This window comes from Zalophus californianus, chromosome 7 (assembly GCF_009762305.2).
Source record: "Zalophus californianus isolate mZalCal1 chromosome 7, mZalCal1.pri.v2, whole genome shotgun sequence".
Lineage (NCBI taxonomy): Eukaryota > Metazoa > Chordata > Mammalia > Carnivora > Otariidae > Zalophus > Zalophus californianus.
Window position 1 is genome coordinate 71,459,536 of NC_045601.1, and position 18,763 is coordinate 71,478,298.

Genomic DNA, 18,763 nt, shown 5'->3' on the forward strand with positions numbered 1-18,763 from the left:
TGGATAAAGGAATTTATTACCATTATAATAAACTATGTGTGCTCAAGAACAATTTATAATTTAGTAATGACTATGAAAATTACAGTGATAATGTGGGAGAGGTTTTAGTTACAATGTAAGCATGTCATTTGTTGGGTTCTAAAGTACTCCAAAGGTGTTTTGATATATTCCTGTTTGGGGTTAACAGTCTACTTTCTGATCAGACAGCACACAGGGATTACACATTTCTTGCCAACAGTCTTCTGGTGGTATGTAAATATGACTGGTCTCCTTTTTCTCTTAAGCTTTATGTGGTACTTCTGGCTTCATTCACTGGCTTTCTAGCAGCCTCCCCACGTTAGCCTTGCCACATGGTCAGTCTTCTGTTTGGTGGGTTTTATAAATCCTAAAAGTTCTAGTTCAGAAACAGCTCTAATAAACCGAGCACTAAAGGCTATAGCTAAGGAAATTTACCACTTTACATTTTTTGACAAAGAAGTTAAAATCTCAATGTTAAAACATCACTTGTTAAACTGAAGTACATTTCAAATACATATGCTAAATTAAACCATAACCCTTAACTGGAAAAGATCAAATGGAATTAGAATCCATCTTCATTAAGACATGAATGGTAAAGTACCTAACGCTTACCTAATTCTGATTTTTCATACACTAGGAAAATTGCTTCCCCTTCAAATTCTAAAAGTACATAATTACCGTAGAAAAATAGAGAATTACAAAAATGACAGTTTTTGGACATTTTTGCTGAATTCTGGTGTATGACCTTGATAGAAGTTGTAGACCAAATTTTTTAATTTGGTCTCATTTTAGATTAAATGCAGAATCGATACTTGTGAAACAAGTTATTCTGGGATGGTATGGTTAATATTAGCAAGTAATAAGGTTGTTTGGAAAACATCTTTATAAATCTCTATTGTGGGTCTAGAGAAACTATAAACTTAATACTCTACGTATACACAGACATTACAAAACTGGTTTGTTAAAAGGATACTGGATAATTTCATTCCTTTCTTCTGAGGTTATAGAATTTGCATCCATTTTTTCAGCAGCTGTCACAACTGTTGCAAAAGCCTTTTGAGAGACAAGACAGAAGAAAATAAAAACCTACCGCTGCCAAATATTTTTTACTGCACTTGCTGACTGTACGAAGGCAGGCAGATCAAGCACTGCTGCTGCTGATAGCTGGCATATTTTTTAAATACACCAAATTTCAGATTCTCAAAACTTCTTAGACGGTGCCAAATATGTATATTTTTAAACGGTGACATCTGTTAAGTCCTTCAACAGTTAACTTCACAATACTCTTCTGAGGATGGAAAAGAAATTATCTTAATAACTACAATCTTACATTGTCTTACGAAGTATTCTTTACTTCCTGATTGCTAAATCTGTTGTATAGTTATTCTGATTTTTTTTTTTTGTGTGATATAATACCCCTTTGTTTTGTGGAAAAACAGAACCAACCTAAACTGTTTAGCTTTTGCTTACTGTTAACTGTGGGGTTAGATCACGTACTTATTTTGAACTGGCATGAACGCAGAATTGGCTTGGTTGAGGGGTATGGAATTAGAGTGCAGGGGACTTGGCGTGATACTGTTGAGCCTGCTTTTCTGGAGGGGATTTTACAGTATGAGGTGATTTATGCTTTCCAAACAAAAGAACAGGGCATTAAAAAAAAAAAAAAAGATGAGTTCTAAAGTCCCAAAAGTATAAAAACCCTAGAACTGTCATAGATGGTTAGACAAATAAACAGCTTACTCTGTTCCCCATGACCTACCTCTGACCAGTCCACAAGGTTGATTAGCCTGCTACACTCTAGGTGCAGCTTATATGCTATGCAGATGTCTGGGGCGACATTTGGAATGCAGCCTTCTTCACTTTTCAGTGCTTCATTCTAAAAACAATAGTAAACTAAGATGACTACTTTTTAGAAATGATTAGGAACAAAAGCAGGTATTAATGAACCCCCAAACTAAATTTAGTAAGCCAGTTAAATGGAGTCTTTTTGGTTTTCTTTATTTAGTGAGCTGCATTTACTCCCCAACAGTTAACTAGTTCTTGTTTTAGGATTAGGTGTTCATCATAATCGCCTTAGCTTCTAGTCATTAGAAGAATACTCAGGATCAGAAGAAAAGCATATTTTTCATTTTAATCAAATTATTTTTTTCATTTTAATCATACATTATTAATGTCTGAGACCCTAATGCATTTCTGTTTCCATAAAAAGTTTAGAGACTTCCTTGGGAATTTTTAGTAAAATGCCACATTACACTCTATTAATACCAACACATCACTACCAGGGCTGTACGTTAGCTCTCAAAGAAAAGACTATGTTGTCAGTTGCTGCAGATCCTAACTAACCCCTATGAAAACAATCAGGTTTGTTTGTTTTAAAGATTTATTTATTTGGGGGAGGTGGGCAGTGGGCCGAGGGAGAGAAATCCTCAAGGAGACTCTGCACTGAGAGTGGAGCCCAACAAAGGGCTCAATCTCAGGACCCTGAGAGGAAACCAAGAATTGACGCTTCACCGACTGAGCCACCCAGGTGCCCCAACAATCAGTGTTTTTTTAATTTATTTGAAATCCATGGTTCTTACTGAGAAAGTGTCTCACACATACATACACAGGAGATTTTAACATATCCTCCCAAAGACGACTAAAATATACCAGATCTCTTCTGTGACCTACTCATTAAAGAGAAGAATTTAAATTTGTGGTTTATATAATAAAAATATTTTGTGCTTTAAATATGAAATTATTCAAGCTCTCCACTACCACCATCATTGAAAACCACTGATTTATATCTTCCTACTCAGTATTCTCTTGTAATAGCACTTAGCATGCTCGCTTGAGTGCCATTTTGGAATAGGAAACCGGGACACTGGAACATTCATAGATTTTATGGAGTCTAAAGAATTTTTTTAAAAAACCTGAAAGGTATAATCCTGCACTACCAACTCCCCACTAGTTAAGACTGCAAATTTATTGTATTTTTGTGGCAAATAAAGCCTGGGGTCTGAACTAAACTTTCAGAGTAAGGAATCTGCTTTTTACCTTGAGATAATAATAAGGATTGTTGAGTGCAGTGTGGAGGGCGATTCTTGGAGCAGCGTTTAGGTGTTCACGCAGGGTGTGGGCGGCACTGAAGTATACCACCTCGTGCAGAGGCTGTGTCTCTGGAGGCAGAAGATACTCTCTGAAACAGCCAAAACAAGGTATTCGCTCTTAGATAAGCACAGATTTATTTTCAGTATAACATTTTTGTCAATCCTCTGTGGAAGACAGAGCAATTAACTTAAAAAGCAAAATCAATAACCAAAACAAATGAAACCAAAGCCAAACAGAATAGTACAGGTTCACTCAGAATTTTACCTCTTCCATATAATTTTTAAAATTTTCATATTCACTTGAGTTTAAGAAACTGTATTTCAGTTCTGATTTAAACCTTTAGGAACAAATAAATGTTCCTAAGTTATATTTCTGCTCAAAACCTTAAAGGTAGAATTTCTTACAATATTAATGAATACTTTCTTAAAGTAATTATTTAGAAAACTGAGATAGCCACATTCCTTACCACAGCAGACATTTAACTCTCAACAGTGTGTTTAAATACAGGCCTCAGACGAGGGATTAAGAATGTAGGAAATTCTTTTTGGTTCACAGAAAATGTTTTAATTGATATGTTTCATAGAAATGATACCTGGAAGGTTTTTATATGTTAGAATTAACATTTTACTTTAAGAAGGCAGAAAAGGCTAAGTTTTAGCTTCAGAATATTGGAAAACAAGCAAATCGTTCGTTAAAATTTCAGTTAGACAAACCACTATAACTTGGTTTTTTCCTCCTATTTATGAGTTAAATGACAACCAATTTTAATGAAATCTGAACTTAGGAAATAAAGCATTAGAAAGTTCACAGTGGCTTTGAGGAAGAAAGGTAGTGGAGAAGGTATTAACCATGTACATCTCCCCATCTCAAGAGAACTCCTGGCCCCCTGCTCCTTCCCAGAGTTAAAGCAGAGTAAAACCATTTGCAAAGTATTCATTCGGTTCTGACTCTGCCCTAAGGATGAGCATTCCATACCTTAAGTACTGCTAACCTCTTACTCAAGAGTATGTGAATTTAGCTGTAGCCTCTGGCGTGGGTTTTGTAACATCAACTGCCTCCCTAGCCAGCCAGCTACCCATTTGTAATTTGACCATAAACTCTCCCTACCAACCTCAGGCTGTTTGTCTCCAGTCATTATAATGACTGTCATTAAAAGACCCTGTTGAAGTCCTGCTATGTAATAAGGACTGGAAATCAAACAACGTAAGCAGACACAGTCAATTTCAGAAAAATCATCTCACATTTGTACTCTTCTCCTTTTTTAACATCTTTAATGTTTAGAAATTCAGATAATTCCCGAGGCAAAAGGCCTTTCTGGATATCCTCGAAGAACCTTGATCAGAGGCAAAATAAAGTATCTGCCTGTATTTTGTTCACACTGAGCTGCTACATTAGTTGACAAAATATCATACATGAGATTTTTGGCCAACTGCAAATGAGGAAATAAGCAGAAATGAGCCCAGCACTAGAGCACTGCATGGTGCTCATTTTGGATTCAGATCAGAGTTCACAAACAAAAGAGAAGTGGTTTTGAGGGAATGGGTAGGGACCACTTAGTATCAACAAGGGCTAAAATAGTAATGTAGAAAGCAGCACGTTTATTCTCCATTCTCAGGAGTTTCATCAAGTGCTGCTCATGGTAAACTGGGAACCCTGTCTCTTGGAGTCTATTGCTTACATTTATCTTTAACAAACGTATTTTCTCCAGGACTCCAAGCTCTTTTCAAGCATCTGTGATGTGGCCCCCTTGGAGAAAGTATGGAGCAATGGAGAGGGACTTCTGCTGGTCATCAGCAGACCAGGACTGTGTGACTTTCCATGAGTCCTAGCTTCACTCTGGGTTTTAGCGGCCACATGACTCCTTAGAAGGTCTCTTCTAGCTCCAACATGCTACAATCCTAATCTCTTCCTCCCTGGGGATAGTCAGTCTTGATAAAGACAGTAAATCCCGGTATGGAGAACGTTGTGATTTCACAACACAGCACAATCAGTCATCCTCACCTTTATTTCAGTAACTTCTCAGAGAGGTAAAACACAATTAGGAATGGTTGTTTGATTTCAGAGCCTGTAACTTGGGATTTGTGGGAATTCAGAAAGGAACCTGACATTTGGCCTAGAAGTTACGCTAAAACACACTATAATTTTTTTCAGCAATAGCAATGGTCACAATTTGGTAAAAGAAAGGAGTCAGATACTTGGGGCAAGAAACTACCAGAACAGGAAAGCCCAGTAGGGCAAGGTTAACTGTATGAATTCTAAAAGGTCAATTCTGGCCAGTAGGTCAGGTCAGTTCAGTATTGCATTGCATCACTTGTAACATGACACATTTCTCACTTTAACCTTCCTTTTGTCACACTTGGTTGATCATCTGGACTTCCTTCATGACATTAGTAATTTCTCCCCAGTGATTAGGAACAATGACCCTGTTCCCACACTGTCCTGGAAAATGGAACTTTTCACTTTTAAGAGGATAGGTAACTTATCAGAAAACTACTGTCTTCAGTGACTGAGCTGTTCTTTTCAGTACTTGATTATATTCAGTGCCTAGCCTGCTGTTTGAACTGTTAAAAAAAAAAAACAAGCAATGATACATAAGTTTTTTCCTATTTTTTAATGATTAAATCATTTTATTTTTCACATTTCTCTTTTTCTTTTTCCCTATAGCATGTCCCAACTGCCTGAAAGGCAGCTTTTAGGTGGGTAATTTCATACACCTACATAAAACTGTCTTTTAGGAAATCCGTGAATTAGAATGACTTGGGTTTCCCAAAAAGGAATCATCTTAAAATATAGGCAGAGCTAATGGACTTCTAAATTACTATGCGTACATTTCTCAACACGAATTTAGTGCTGATAATAAGTTACACTGGTATTCTTTAGAATTAGAAGTCCTCTACTCCGGATAAAAGAGGGCATTACGGCTAGCCTGCTCTGTCTTCTGGGCTTGGCCCAGATCCAGCACACTCCCAGCAAAGACAAAGCAAGGATAAAGTGCAACGCAAACACTGTTATTAGAAACAGGAAAAGACACTCACTTTCTGTTTTCACCCCCATCCCACCCCCCACTCCAGCCTAATGAACTAGATCAAATTTAAATTTGTGATCTTGAACTGGCAGTAAAGGACTGAGCTAGTAATTTGATCAGACACCTTAATAAGGATGAAAAATCAATCAAAAATTACAATTCTCAGCTGGATGGAGGGCCCTGAAAAGCATAAAGCCCAAGCTAGGAGAAAGTGCCCTGGACTGGCTATGGGCAGCTGTCACCCCAGTGTTGTTGACAGAACAGCCTGATTTGTAGCTTTTTAAGAGTAACAGACTCACCTCACCAGACTGTCAATGAAGTTGACAACTTTTTCTCTCAGTACTTCAAACCTGGTCTGCTTCTTACTTGTTCTTCTTAATTCCTTCATTTCCAATAAGGACTATGGATGAAAGAACATATTTTTTTCTGGTGATTCTGCAACAGAAAACTCCTCACAGGGGAGTGCTGGGTCCATACACAGAATGTGTAGAGTAAGAACCAGATCAAAACGGGTTGTTTATTTTTTATTTTTAAGGTCTAGAAAGAATCTCTACAGAGTGTCTTGCTTCAAATATATATCAAGTGGATTTTCAGGGAAAGAGAAAAAGGACACCTCACTTTATTGCTATCATGGTAGAGTACCCACAATCCACACCTCATTACTTCAGTTAAGAAAAAGACTTAAAAAAAAAAAAAAAAAAACCTTAGCCTTTGGCCATCTAAACAGAATAAATTCAATGTGTTCTGTCTTGCTTTGAAAGTTTACATTTATCATAACTTGGTATCGTGATACAAAGAAAGATCTTTATTTTGACAACCAAGATCCTAAAGTTAGAATTATCTGAAAAAGATTATGTTGGATGTACTGTGGCCCACTTTCTGCTCTCTATACTGAATATGCTTTAAAAAAATCAAGAAAAGTATCTAAAATTAATGGGTTAGGCTCTTTTGGGTTTCTCTATTTGATCAAACAAAAACAAATACATCAGATAAATAATCAGATTCCTTTTTGCAACAGTGTCCCCAGTTTTTCCTTACTAGGAGTTTATTCTCTTTTTCTCTGTTCCTTTTAGCCAAAGGAACAGTTTTCACCTATGTTGGCTAGTAAATTCCAGACTTCATAAATACAGACTGAGGATGGCAATGGATCAGATAAACAGGATGTTCAAGTTATAAGTGAGTTACAAAATCTGCTTTGTTCCTGATTGTGGTTTAAAAATAAAAACAGAAACATTTAGGCAGAGCTAATCTAGAGCACGCACTGAAAAAAAGGAGTGGCAGGATACAGCTGGAAGGAAAAGTTACCTTCTGAAGATGATAGAGGTCTGTCTTCTGAAGCCCCTTTGACTGTGACCCAGAAGTATCTTCTTCTTCTTTGGCTTCTAATTTTTAATAAAAAAAAATATACAGCAACTAGGGTAAATCCATTCAAGTCAAAGAGAAGTATTTCTACTACTCCAAGGGAAATAAAGTTTCACCTATTTTTTTTTTTCAATGTGGCAAGGGATCAAGGTTCCATCAAATAAATGATTGCTCCCAGAAGCTGAAGGTCAATAAATACTACATAAATTATGCTGCAGAGATGGCTTCAAAAAACCAGCTACTGGATTTTAAAAACATGACCACAATGCAAGCAAAACAAAGTACAAACATAAAAAATCCCACAAGCCAAGAGCAAAGAGCTACAAACCTTTGTGCTGTTATAAATAGCTTTTAAAAAACAAATTTAAACTATATTCCTTTGATTATGCCAAGACTGTAAACAACACAAACTTACGCCCTGGCAAACCTGGCCTCAACCTTCCAATTCACTATTTTTGACACAAGGCTGTTTGAGTATGAAAAAGGTAGTGTGTAAAAGGTTTGAAATAATCTACTAATACAAAGTACACCACAGTTCTTTAGCAAAGGGGACAGAAAACCATATCTGGTAAAAGGTGTAGCTGTGCTTCTAGAGAGCATGAGGCTCTAAAAAACCCTTTCCTAGGCAAGGCAGGTTTTAGGAACCTCATATTGACATGACTTATTTGGACTAAATCTAAGACAAGAGGATGCAGCTGTAGAATCTGCATCGTTCTCAATAAATTTCTTCACTATGGATAATTTTTGGTTCAAGAAAGATATAACTTAAGATTAAATTATCTAGTAAATTCTTTGTCCCATTTCATTAACACATAGCAGAGCCTTAAAAATAAATCTGATATATGACACTCTGACCTAATCAACCCTCCAAATGTAATTTTAAACCCAGACTGTAAAATGTAGTTAAGTGTTAAGGAACCAGAAATAGCATATAGTCAAATATTTGTACTTGTCCAATGGGGGGGGGTTGAATTTCACTTTATTATTAACAGTGTGTCATTCTGAGAATAGAGAAATACAAATATTTCTTCAAGACACTGGTTTTCATGAGAGACGATGGACTCTGAAAAACAAACTGAGGGTTCTAGAGGGGAGGGGGGTGGGGGGATGGGTTGGCCTGGTGATGGGTATTAAAGAAGGCACGTTCTGCGTGGAGCACTGGGTGTTATGCACAAACAATGAATCATGGAATACTACATCCAAAACTAATGATGTAATGTATGGTGATTAACATAACAATAAAAAATTAAAAAAAAAAAAAGACACTGGTTTTGTCCCAACTTGTAAAGTTCTTTACCTTTCGAATGTTAATGATCTTAATCTCCAACCTTCCCATTTCTAAAAGCTGCATTCCTTTATTATTTAGCACATCACAGAATTTGTTTCACCAGCTTAATTTATTATAATATCTGAAGTTTTATTTTACAAAAACCCAAGTCCAATTTTGTAAAAGATTGAAATTTACCTAATTTACTTATATTAAGCCTTTTACCTAATTTATGTCCTTAAGGGTGTCCCTTCACTCAGTGACCACAGTTAAGAGGCATTTAAATTATCCGGGCAAATGAGTGGCTCAGTCCTCAAGTGTCTGCCTTCGGCTCCGGTCATGGTCCCAGGGTCCTGGGATCGAGCCCCACATTGGGCTCCCTGCTCAAGGGGAGGCTACTTCTCCCTCCCCCACTCCCCCTGCTTGTGTTCCCTCTCTCATTGTGTCTCTGTCAAATAAATAAATAAAATCTTTTTTTTTTTTAAGAGGCATTTAAATTATGAATGAGAGAAAAATCAACAATGAGCTGGCTTGAGAGGTGGGTTCTAGCCTGAGTGCTAGCACTAGCTACCTGTGGGATCTAGAGCAAGTTACATTCTCTTCTTGGGCTTTAGTTTCTGTTTGTAACTGAACTAAATGATTTCTATGATACTGACTTCTAGTTCTTTAAAATTTTATGACTTGAAAAGTGGTTCAGCTCAAGCTGTAGTGCAAAAGAGCAATGCCTACAAATAACCTGAAGCAAACCCCCTTACTACTGTACTAACTCATTCTGGCTAACTCATGTCACTCCAGGCAAGTGAACTGTCTCTTCATCTTCCACTAAGCACTCATCAGGTACCTAGCATTGCAGCTGTGGAGAGATACGGAGGGATTTCAGCAAAAGCATTTTCCTTTCATCTAAAGGATTTTCAAGACAAAGGAACACTTGCCAAACATAGAAAGGATTGATTGATACAGACATTCTAAGTGAAATATTTTCACCATGCCATTGTCCCATCTATGTGCTTACATACCAAGCTGCCTCTTTCCCCCAACCTCCCAAACTACAATTTCCCTAAATAGGGGGAAATAAAGGGTGCACATTCGTTTTGTTTGTTTTACCAAAAGAATACCATACTTTAGTGCTAGAACAAGAGCAAGAGAAGAGCCCATGAAAAGTGAACGATCAGCATCAATCCATGGTGCATCAGAAACCAGAACATGGCTACCTATACACAGTCAGGCTACCCCTGCACTCAGCAAACAGAAGTGACGGCGTGGCAGTCAGGCAAAAATCAAGGCAAGTGTAAGACTCCAACACTGGGGAATGCCAGGCTACCTCAGTTCATTTAGGACTGAAAGGTTCCAGCTTTTATAAATCCGATTAAAGCCAACCTCATGTATATTTTGGTAATCAGCATACCAATGAGCCTCACTGCTGTGAAAGTGGTTCACAGCTATTAATTTTTCAGGCTTACAAATGATTTATGCAGTGTTTTTGAAATCTATAAAGAACTTGATGAAATACTTAAGAAAAAAACATGTAAAAGGAGTCCTTAATTATGATGCCCTGCTACTCTCTCCAATCTTTTTGATTTCTTTTTGTTGCCTTTGTTTTTAAAAGGTAAGCAAGCCCTCTAAACTGTCCATCTGGGAGAAAAATTTTTTCTCTTGCCCATTTGATGATTTTCACTGTTTAAACCAAATCTGGAAGAGAACCATTTGTCTTATTTGTGATGGTCAAGATACGATATTCTGAGGATTGGTATGCTGACTGACCATCGACTACTTATCTCTTCATCTCTGAAACATCAGAAAGTGGGATTTTCCATGTTATTTTATTTAAATGACTGTCATAGCCAGTAGAATTGGCAAGATATCATATTCTCACCATCAAGACTCTGAAACTGGGCCAGAAACTCCTCTATTCTCTTTGCTGTGCTCCCAAGCTGCTTTTCAGAAGAGGACTTAAAAACCTGGAAACATTTCTGAAGAATGGTCATCAGATCATCCTTTGCCAACATCCTAGAACAGAATCAATGACAGAAGATATACTGTAACTGGAAAATTAATATACTTAAAAAAACACTGCATATTAAATGTTTCTGGTCCGATGAAGATGGTATAAATTCTTCACTAGTAGCTACCAACTTTGGGGGAAGAGAGCTTCTTCAACATACGTGACATTTCAGAAGTATTTTAAAAAGTTCTCATGATGAAGCTCAACTTAGAAAATGTACAGAGCTCCAAAACGTACAGAGCTCTGTGCTCACAGCCTGATGGCAGCACGTACACTACGTTTGTAATACAGAGCAAGCTACTAAACCCCTCTGACCCTTGGTTTCCTTGTCCATAAAATGGAAATAAGAATTCACATATCTCACAGGTTAGATGGAGGCTTAAAAATTAAATAAGATGCATTTGCAGACTCTAGCACGGTGCTTAAAACCCAGTAGGCATTTAAAGTTAGTGTCCCTCTCCTTCAGATCTAAATATGACACAGAATGTCTGCTGAGGATATAACACATAGGCTAAACAAAAGCTTGTTTGAAAGCATCAAAAAAAAAAAATCACAATCATTTCTCTAATTATTACCATTTTAGCTATATTTTATATCTTCTATGGGGCTTTATGAACATCAGTCAGTAAATCCACTAAACTTTAAAAGAGGTAAGCAATTCTCCATGTTTTCTACAGCACAGGTGGAATGGTTGTATAACTATTCAAGGCCACAGAGGAGATCTTTGTTAGAAATGGAAAGAACACAGATCTTCTAAAATTAGGATCCTGTTCTCAGAACCATTACTTATAGGATCTCTCCACTAAGATCATATTCAGTAACAGAATGAAATGGAATCAGGTCAATATTAGTAATTACTCAGTGCCATGACACAAGTATAAAAATTATTCTCAGCAAATGGACCTATGTAATGAAGACTATGATGATTATAAGTTCTTACATTAGTCATGAAGGAACACTCAAATACAGAATGCGGGCCATTCTGCAAGATAACCATCTTAGGTTTGACATTTTTCATAATAAAAAACCTGGGGAAAATACTAATATTACTAAGTTAGCTAAAAGCTATAAAGCTAAGTAGACTAAGACTGCTGAGAAATTAAGCTGGTTACTTCAACTAAAATTTAAACCCAAACCTAAAAATTAAAAAAAATGTCAAACACCCAATAAATATGGAAACTGGTAGGTAGGGGTGGACAAAAGTAAACTTTTGCCTAGTTTTACGAAAAAGTATAAAATCTTCTCTTCCTCCTTCCACAACAATAAAATATCTATCCAAAGTATTAGTAATCTATCTGGGAATGAAAGGCAACTAATAGATCAAAGAAAACTAAGCCAACACATTTAATTCTTGATTACATTTGACATTATTTAAAATGTCTGGCTTTCTATTGCCCAGATGGAGTTAAACTGTTGAGAGTTAACATAAAGTCAGATACACTTGAACAATCGGTTATACCTAACCTTTAGCCCTACTCAAATAGCCAAGATCAGCATTTCCCAGGTCCAAGGACTCACTGGCACGGGCCTGCTGGGAGGGGCAGAGGCTGAGGCGGAACTCACTCACATGGGCAGCACCCGGAGAACCAGTGGCCCAGGCTGCAGGCAGCCACACCTGGCATCTGTTTGCAGCTTAGAAAACTGAGTCTCCAGGTAGGCACAGCCCAGCCTATTACTCACTTTCAGGGCACAAGAAAAAATGGCATTCTGTCATGTAATTTTGAAATCAAACTTTATAGTCAGAACTTTTAACATGGCATTTGCTTAGATAGGGCAGATCCTTCACTTCAGATGTAAACTTCTAGGAATTCAGAGTTACTACTCTTTTTATTATTATTAGCCAAAGATGATGTTCTTGTAGTTTCTGGAGTAGCAAAAGATCTTACACTTTCCCAAGTACTCTCTGGTTTAATACAAAACAAGACTTGAAGTAAGGCTCGTTAGAGCTAATAATGTGATCAACACAATAAAAGTCATTAATTAAAGTTTTTCAATTAAATTATACATACACAGAATTAACATATACCTGCTATCATCACTACTATCTAACATCATTCTACAGTCTAACTGCTACAACAAATTAAGAAAAAAGCAGTGGTACAAACATTAGAAAGGAAGATGAAATTTATTATTTGCATATGATGTGACTGTAAGGTTAAGGATGCGTAGATGTAAGACACGTATACACATACACCTTGTGTTAATGTCTTACATGTACATGTAATCCATCTTATATTAAACTATGTAATGGAAAAGAGCACGTTCAAAATGACAACAAAAACTATAGAAAACACAGCAATATACTTTACAACAAATATGTAAGACATATCAAAAAATGAAAGCCCTGAATAAAAGGGCATTTTTAAGTTCTAACCCCAAATATTGTACAGATACAAATTCATTCCAAATTAATCTATACCTTTAACACTTTTTGAAACAAAATTCCAGAGGGTATTTGTTTAAAACCCAATAAAATTATTCTAAAACTTATCTGGAAAAATAATCGTTCCTAAAAAAGGGGAACAATGTATATATACTTAAGTGTGTGTAGTAGGGCTATGTATATACCAAAAGGTGTAAGATACAGCGATTAAAATCAGACGGTACTTTATAGGAATGGACAGGCAATAGTGAGAATAAGAGTCTATAAAGAGCTTGAGGAATATTTGGGAATTTGATCCCATAGCATTTCTAATCAATGGGGAAAAGATGGGATGTACTAGAAATAACTAGTTTGAAAAAAAGAGATTACTACAGAATAAAAATGCGAGTATGACATGGGGGTTGGGGAAAGAACTAGTCCATCAATCATAAGATACTAGAAGAAAAGAAATATATTTAAGCCTGGTAATATCTAGCATGAGCAAGAGCGTGGGGAAACAAATACTGATATATTGTTGGCACAAGCATACCTTGGAAAAATACTGTTCTTTTAGACCCAGAAAGTCTGTATGTATTTTGTGGAAATAATTATACAAATGTACCAAACCATTCACCCTTGGTGACTACTGTAACGGTGAAGAATAAGAACGAACCTAAATACGTATCAAACCAGGAACTGATTAAATAAAATATTACATTTTCCAAAATGGGGGATATTATGTAGGTGTGATAAACAATGAAGTGATACTAGTGATGAAGGCTAACGTTTATATGCACACACATGTGCTTTGGTGGCATTTGATCTTTACTACACTGTATGATGTAGTTACTATTATTATTCCCATGTTAAGAAATGAGGAAACGGAGAAACAGAAAATTCAAGTAACTTGTCTAGAGTCTGGTAACTGACAAATTACCAAATTGATCGGAACCAAGTCTGGCTTGGCATCCATGTACTGCATCTCAAGACACAGTGTCCATGGTAGAATATTTAGGTGCAAAACAAATAACTACCACAACAAAAACCAACCAAATTCCACAAAAATCCAAATTGTGGAACATCATATATAGTATGATTTAATACCTGTTTGTGCCTAAAAAAATCTGAAAGTGCAAACTGCTAACAGTAAATGACGGCCTTCAAAGCTATAGAACACAAATGGTAATATCAGAAAAGCACTGTTATGTTTTCAATCAGATTATTATTAGAATGACTCCAACAAGCACTCTGAACAAACCAAACCAAACTGAACAAAACTAAACCTAAAAAAATGAAAATTTATCCCCAAGTTTTGTTAATATATACTAGCACCCCAAATAGAAAATTAAGGATTGAGTCTAGCCACTAGACCAGCATTTTTCAAACTTGAGTTTTCAAAATGCGTTTCAATTATTAAGTCATGAAACCACTTCCTTCCTTCCTTTCCTTCCTTCCTTCTTTCAGTGAACACTTATTAAATGCCTACTACATACGAGCACTGTTCTAGGCATTTGGGGTACATCTCAGTCAAACAAAACCCATCTTCATGAAACCTATGTTCTAGCAAGGCTGGGGGGTAAGGGGGTAGAGCGCAGACAACAAACAGTATCTATCTGCCTCATAATACTATATATATGCTAAGAATTGGTATTATAGGAAAGTATTGAGTAGAATTAAGGGGGAGGAAGGTTGGGGAGGAGTAGGTGGGTTTCAATTTTAAAATGATTATTAGGCCTCACTGAGAAGATGACATTTGACCAAACACGTGAATGAGGTGAGAGAGTTAGCTATGGAAGTATCTGGCGGAGAAAACAATGCATGCAAAGGTCCTACACTTAGTGTATGTCTGCATGTTCAGAAACAAGGAGGCCAAGATGGCTGAGGTGGAAAGAGAGACCAAGTAGTAGGAAACGAAATGAGAGAGAGGCGATGCAGGGCTAGATCATGTAGGGTCATTGTATAGACTGTGGCTTTTACTCTTGAGTGAAAGGGGAGTTAGTGGAGAGTTCTGAGCAAAGGAATGGCATATATTTTAAAAAGGATTGTGCTGACGGTGGTTTTGAGAAAAACCTGTAGGGGAACATGTATGAAGCCAGGGAAACCAATTCTGCAATTTTCCAGGTGAGAGAGGACAGTGACTTAGACAAGTTTTTGGCTTTCCATAATGAGAAGGATAAAAAGACACCTGGACGATTCTAAGTTCACTTTGAGATGTATTTTAGATATGCAAGTGGAGACGTTAAATAGGTACCTGGAGTAAGAGTCTGCCAGTCAGAAGCAAAGTGGGCTTTCGACTAAGCCCTGGTGCACTGTAATGTTAAGGTGGCAGGGAGAAGAGAAACCACCGAGGAAGCCTGAGAAGGAGCATGCATCCAGGTGGGAGAAAAACCGAGTGTCCGGGTCCTGAACGTCACTAAGGGAAGGACTGATGAACTGCGTTAATGCTGATAATAGGTTAACATAAATGAAGATGCAGAACTGACCATCAGATTTAGGAACATGAAGGTCACCGGTGACCTTGATCAAAGTAGTTTATTAACAGAGTGTAAAAACCAAATCAGTTAAAAAGAGAGTAAGAGAGGAACTGGAGACAGTGTGACAATGCTTTTGAATTCTGGCAGATCCCATTTAGCATTTAGCTTTAAAAGAAATAGAATAAAATTGAAAAGAAAATATCAAAATTAAAAAGTATGAAAGCCACCCCACTAGATTAAAGAAAGAGAAAGGAAAAAGCACATTAGGATAGGTCACATTAATGCTGAAAAAGAGCTATTTATCTTTAACCAACCTGATTACGTGACTTTTATCACCATCAGGTAAATGATTCAAAAAAGGCTTGTGATACTTTATGTGTTAAAAGCTTTATGGGTTGTCATAAAAAAAAAAAAAGTTTCCTTAACTAAGCCAGAAAGGGAATCATTTAGCAATCATTAAAAACAATCATCCTAAAATAAATAAATAAATAAATAAATAAATAAATAAATAAATAAATAAATAAAATAAAAACAATCATCCTGCAGGGCAATGGAGTGTTCTGCTTCATCATGCAGAAAGCCAATAATTCCTGGTTAAGTACTGATTATATAAATGTCTGCTTGAGAACAGGCAATGAGGAGAAACTGGTCAATTCATGGCTAATGCAAAAATCCCCTAAATAATGAGTTCTCAGGTTTTAAACAGACATTTTCATTAATCAGCTTTTAAAAATATTCAAAAACTCTATCCTGCAAATATATCAATAAAGACTAGAAGAAAACAAAAAAGCTTACCAAAAAAACCATGACAGAGATTATTTTCTTCAAAGACAACACAACAAAGCATTCGCTATGGTAACAAGTGAAACAAAAGCCAAAAATATGCTTAATTCCTCCTAAACCGTGATATTTCATGTTAGATGCTACTTCCTCTGAGAAACGGCTCGACCTCCTCAGCAGAGGTTCACTGTCCAGCCTGTTGGTTCCTTAGCACCTGAGACCTGACCCATCACAGCACTTACTACTCTGTATTCTAAGTGCCTACCTGTCCACCTTAATCTCTCACTTGACCAAAATTCAGTGCAGGTAAGAACTAGGGTCATCTTTGTAATTAGATCAGTGGCTCCATATATCAAGCATTTAAAAAACCTTTTAGAATGGATGAACAAGGCAATGGCCATGAACTGATAGTTTCATGACCTCAGGCCTTAGTGCGCAACAGTTTCTCTACCGACAAATTGGTTCAGGTAGGGGAGTGCTTAGAAGTTATAGTGCCCTTTGTGGAAACCATGCTCTTCTCTGTATGTCAAAACGAATAAATTAAGTTATATGGTTAGAAACAACTTTAGTGAACTAATATATATACATATTGATGCACTATCTACTTTTAAATTTTTATATATCATATATATCTTATATATTTCTTTTTAAAAGAAAAAAGCTGTCAAGTTAAATTTGATTAGCAATTTCTGAGTTTTTGTTTTTTTATTTTATTTTATTTTTTAAAGATTTTTATTTATTTGAGAGCGAGAGCAAAGGAGAGAGAGTGAGAGAGTACAAGCAGGAGCAGAGGGAGAAGTGGACTCCCCACTGAGCAAGGAGCCTAACGTGGGGCTCGATCCCAGGACTCTGGGATCACGACCTGAGCCAAAGACAGACGCTTAACCGACTGAGCCACCCAGGCACCCCTGCGATTTCTGAGTTTTTAAAGTAACATTTCTTAGCTACCTGTTCACTGTCTAGCAGAAAACAGTAGGCACTAAATGTTTGATTAAAAAAAAAAAACTTAAAATTTCAGATCTTGTCTATTGAGATAAAAAACTACTCACTATTAGCAGTGGAATACCTGGTTTCAGTTTCAGAACCAATCTGAGATCACCTCCCTCAAGCCATCCAGCTCCTCCACCAATAAAGCCTTTTCTTTTCCTTTGATGGCTTTATTTTTTCCTCAATTTTGTGTACTCTCTTCTTACTCCCCTTTATTTTCTAGAACAGTGTTTCTCCAAGTGTGGTCGTTTGGACTGATTACCTGTCCAAATGTGGTGGAGTGCTTGTTCAATGCAGATGCCTTCTACCCACCACCCAGGTTCCCAAGAGATTCAGAATCTCTGGGGAGAAGGCAAAAGTATACATGTTTAATATACCTCTGCTGATTCTTATGCACACTAAGGCCTGAAAATCAGTACTGTAAAAACCATGACTATCACTATCTTTTGCTACAGGATGAGCTTCAACAATTCAGCTGTTTGATTTTATCCCAAGTGTACAGATGACCGTGGAGGACCTCCTGTGACGCAAATTCAGGACCAGCAATCCTTGTTCTAAGAAAGAAATTATATTTTAACTGTACAGTCTTCTACATGGACAAGTCTTGATCATCAGAAGTTAAATTATGCTATTTAGGAAGCACTGCATAGACTGTGCAGCTGTGCTCTTTTTCTTGACTAGATCTTTAAACCTCATCTAAAGTTGATCTACAAAGTCAGAAAAGAATGCCTTACTTAGATTCCAAATCTCTAGTCTCTTTGAACTAAGCTAAAGTGATCAAATGTTGATATTATTACTTGGGTCATTTTTTTTTTAACTCAATGAAAGCTGAGTTGACCTGCTAATATATTACTGTTTAACTCAAAAGCCTGACTCAGAAATCCGAGTAATTTCTTTTAGCCTAAAGTAAATTCCTTCAGCTATCAATCAACTTCAATTTACAAATCTGTTTCTATAGCAAACTCATAAGGTTACACTTGGGATAAGCAGACTAGACACTGTGGCTCCTTTCATTTATAGGTCTACACTCTGTGCCAAGATGCCTCGTGTCAGGGTAGGACGGGGGTTTTGAGTCCACAGAAGCTTGCTTGGCTGGTTCACTTTAGTATCTGTGGTATGTTCTGACATGGACTACTGGCCACAAACCTACAGAAATTACCTTTTATACTACCTCTCAAATAATTGGAATAGGGCTGAAAAATGGACTTGACTTTGAAGATTCAGATTTAAATTACAGCTCTGTCAACTGCAGGAAAGTCACTCAATGTTTCTGCCTCTGGTTTCCTTATTTGGAAGAAAATGAGATAATCCTTGGTGAGTAATTCTTAATTATGGGGCGAGGGGCAGAATAAATTCCCTAAGAAGACAGGCATACTTCTCATTACCCTCAACCCAA

The 18,763-nt window shown here is 36.8% G+C and overlaps 1 protein-coding gene across 4 annotated transcripts in view; it reads right to left on the minus strand.

Annotated features, from left to right (window-relative positions):
• The window catches only part of ORC3 (origin recognition complex subunit 3), a 59,729-nt gene continuing 40,966 nt past the window's right edge, over nt 1-18,763 (minus strand). For 3 of the 4 annotated variants that reach the window (XM_027601097.1, XM_027601094.1, XM_027601098.1), the window contains 7 exons: nt 10,636-10,769; nt 7,439-7,515; nt 6,433-6,533; nt 3,055-3,196; nt 1,778-1,894; nt 992-1,071; nt 1-426 (listed from right to left, as the gene is read on the minus strand). In XM_027601097.1, coding sequence (XP_027456898.1) covers nt 321-426; nt 992-1,071; nt 1,778-1,894; nt 3,055-3,196; nt 6,433-6,533; nt 7,439-7,515; nt 10,636-10,769 — 757 coding nt within the window. In that variant the 3' untranslated portion in view covers nt 1-320. Of the gene's footprint in view, nt 434-991; nt 1,072-1,777; nt 1,895-3,054; nt 3,197-6,432; nt 6,534-7,438; nt 7,516-10,635; nt 10,770-18,763 lie in introns of all 4 variants that reach the window. The other variant, XM_027601096.1, reaches the window with a different exon arrangement.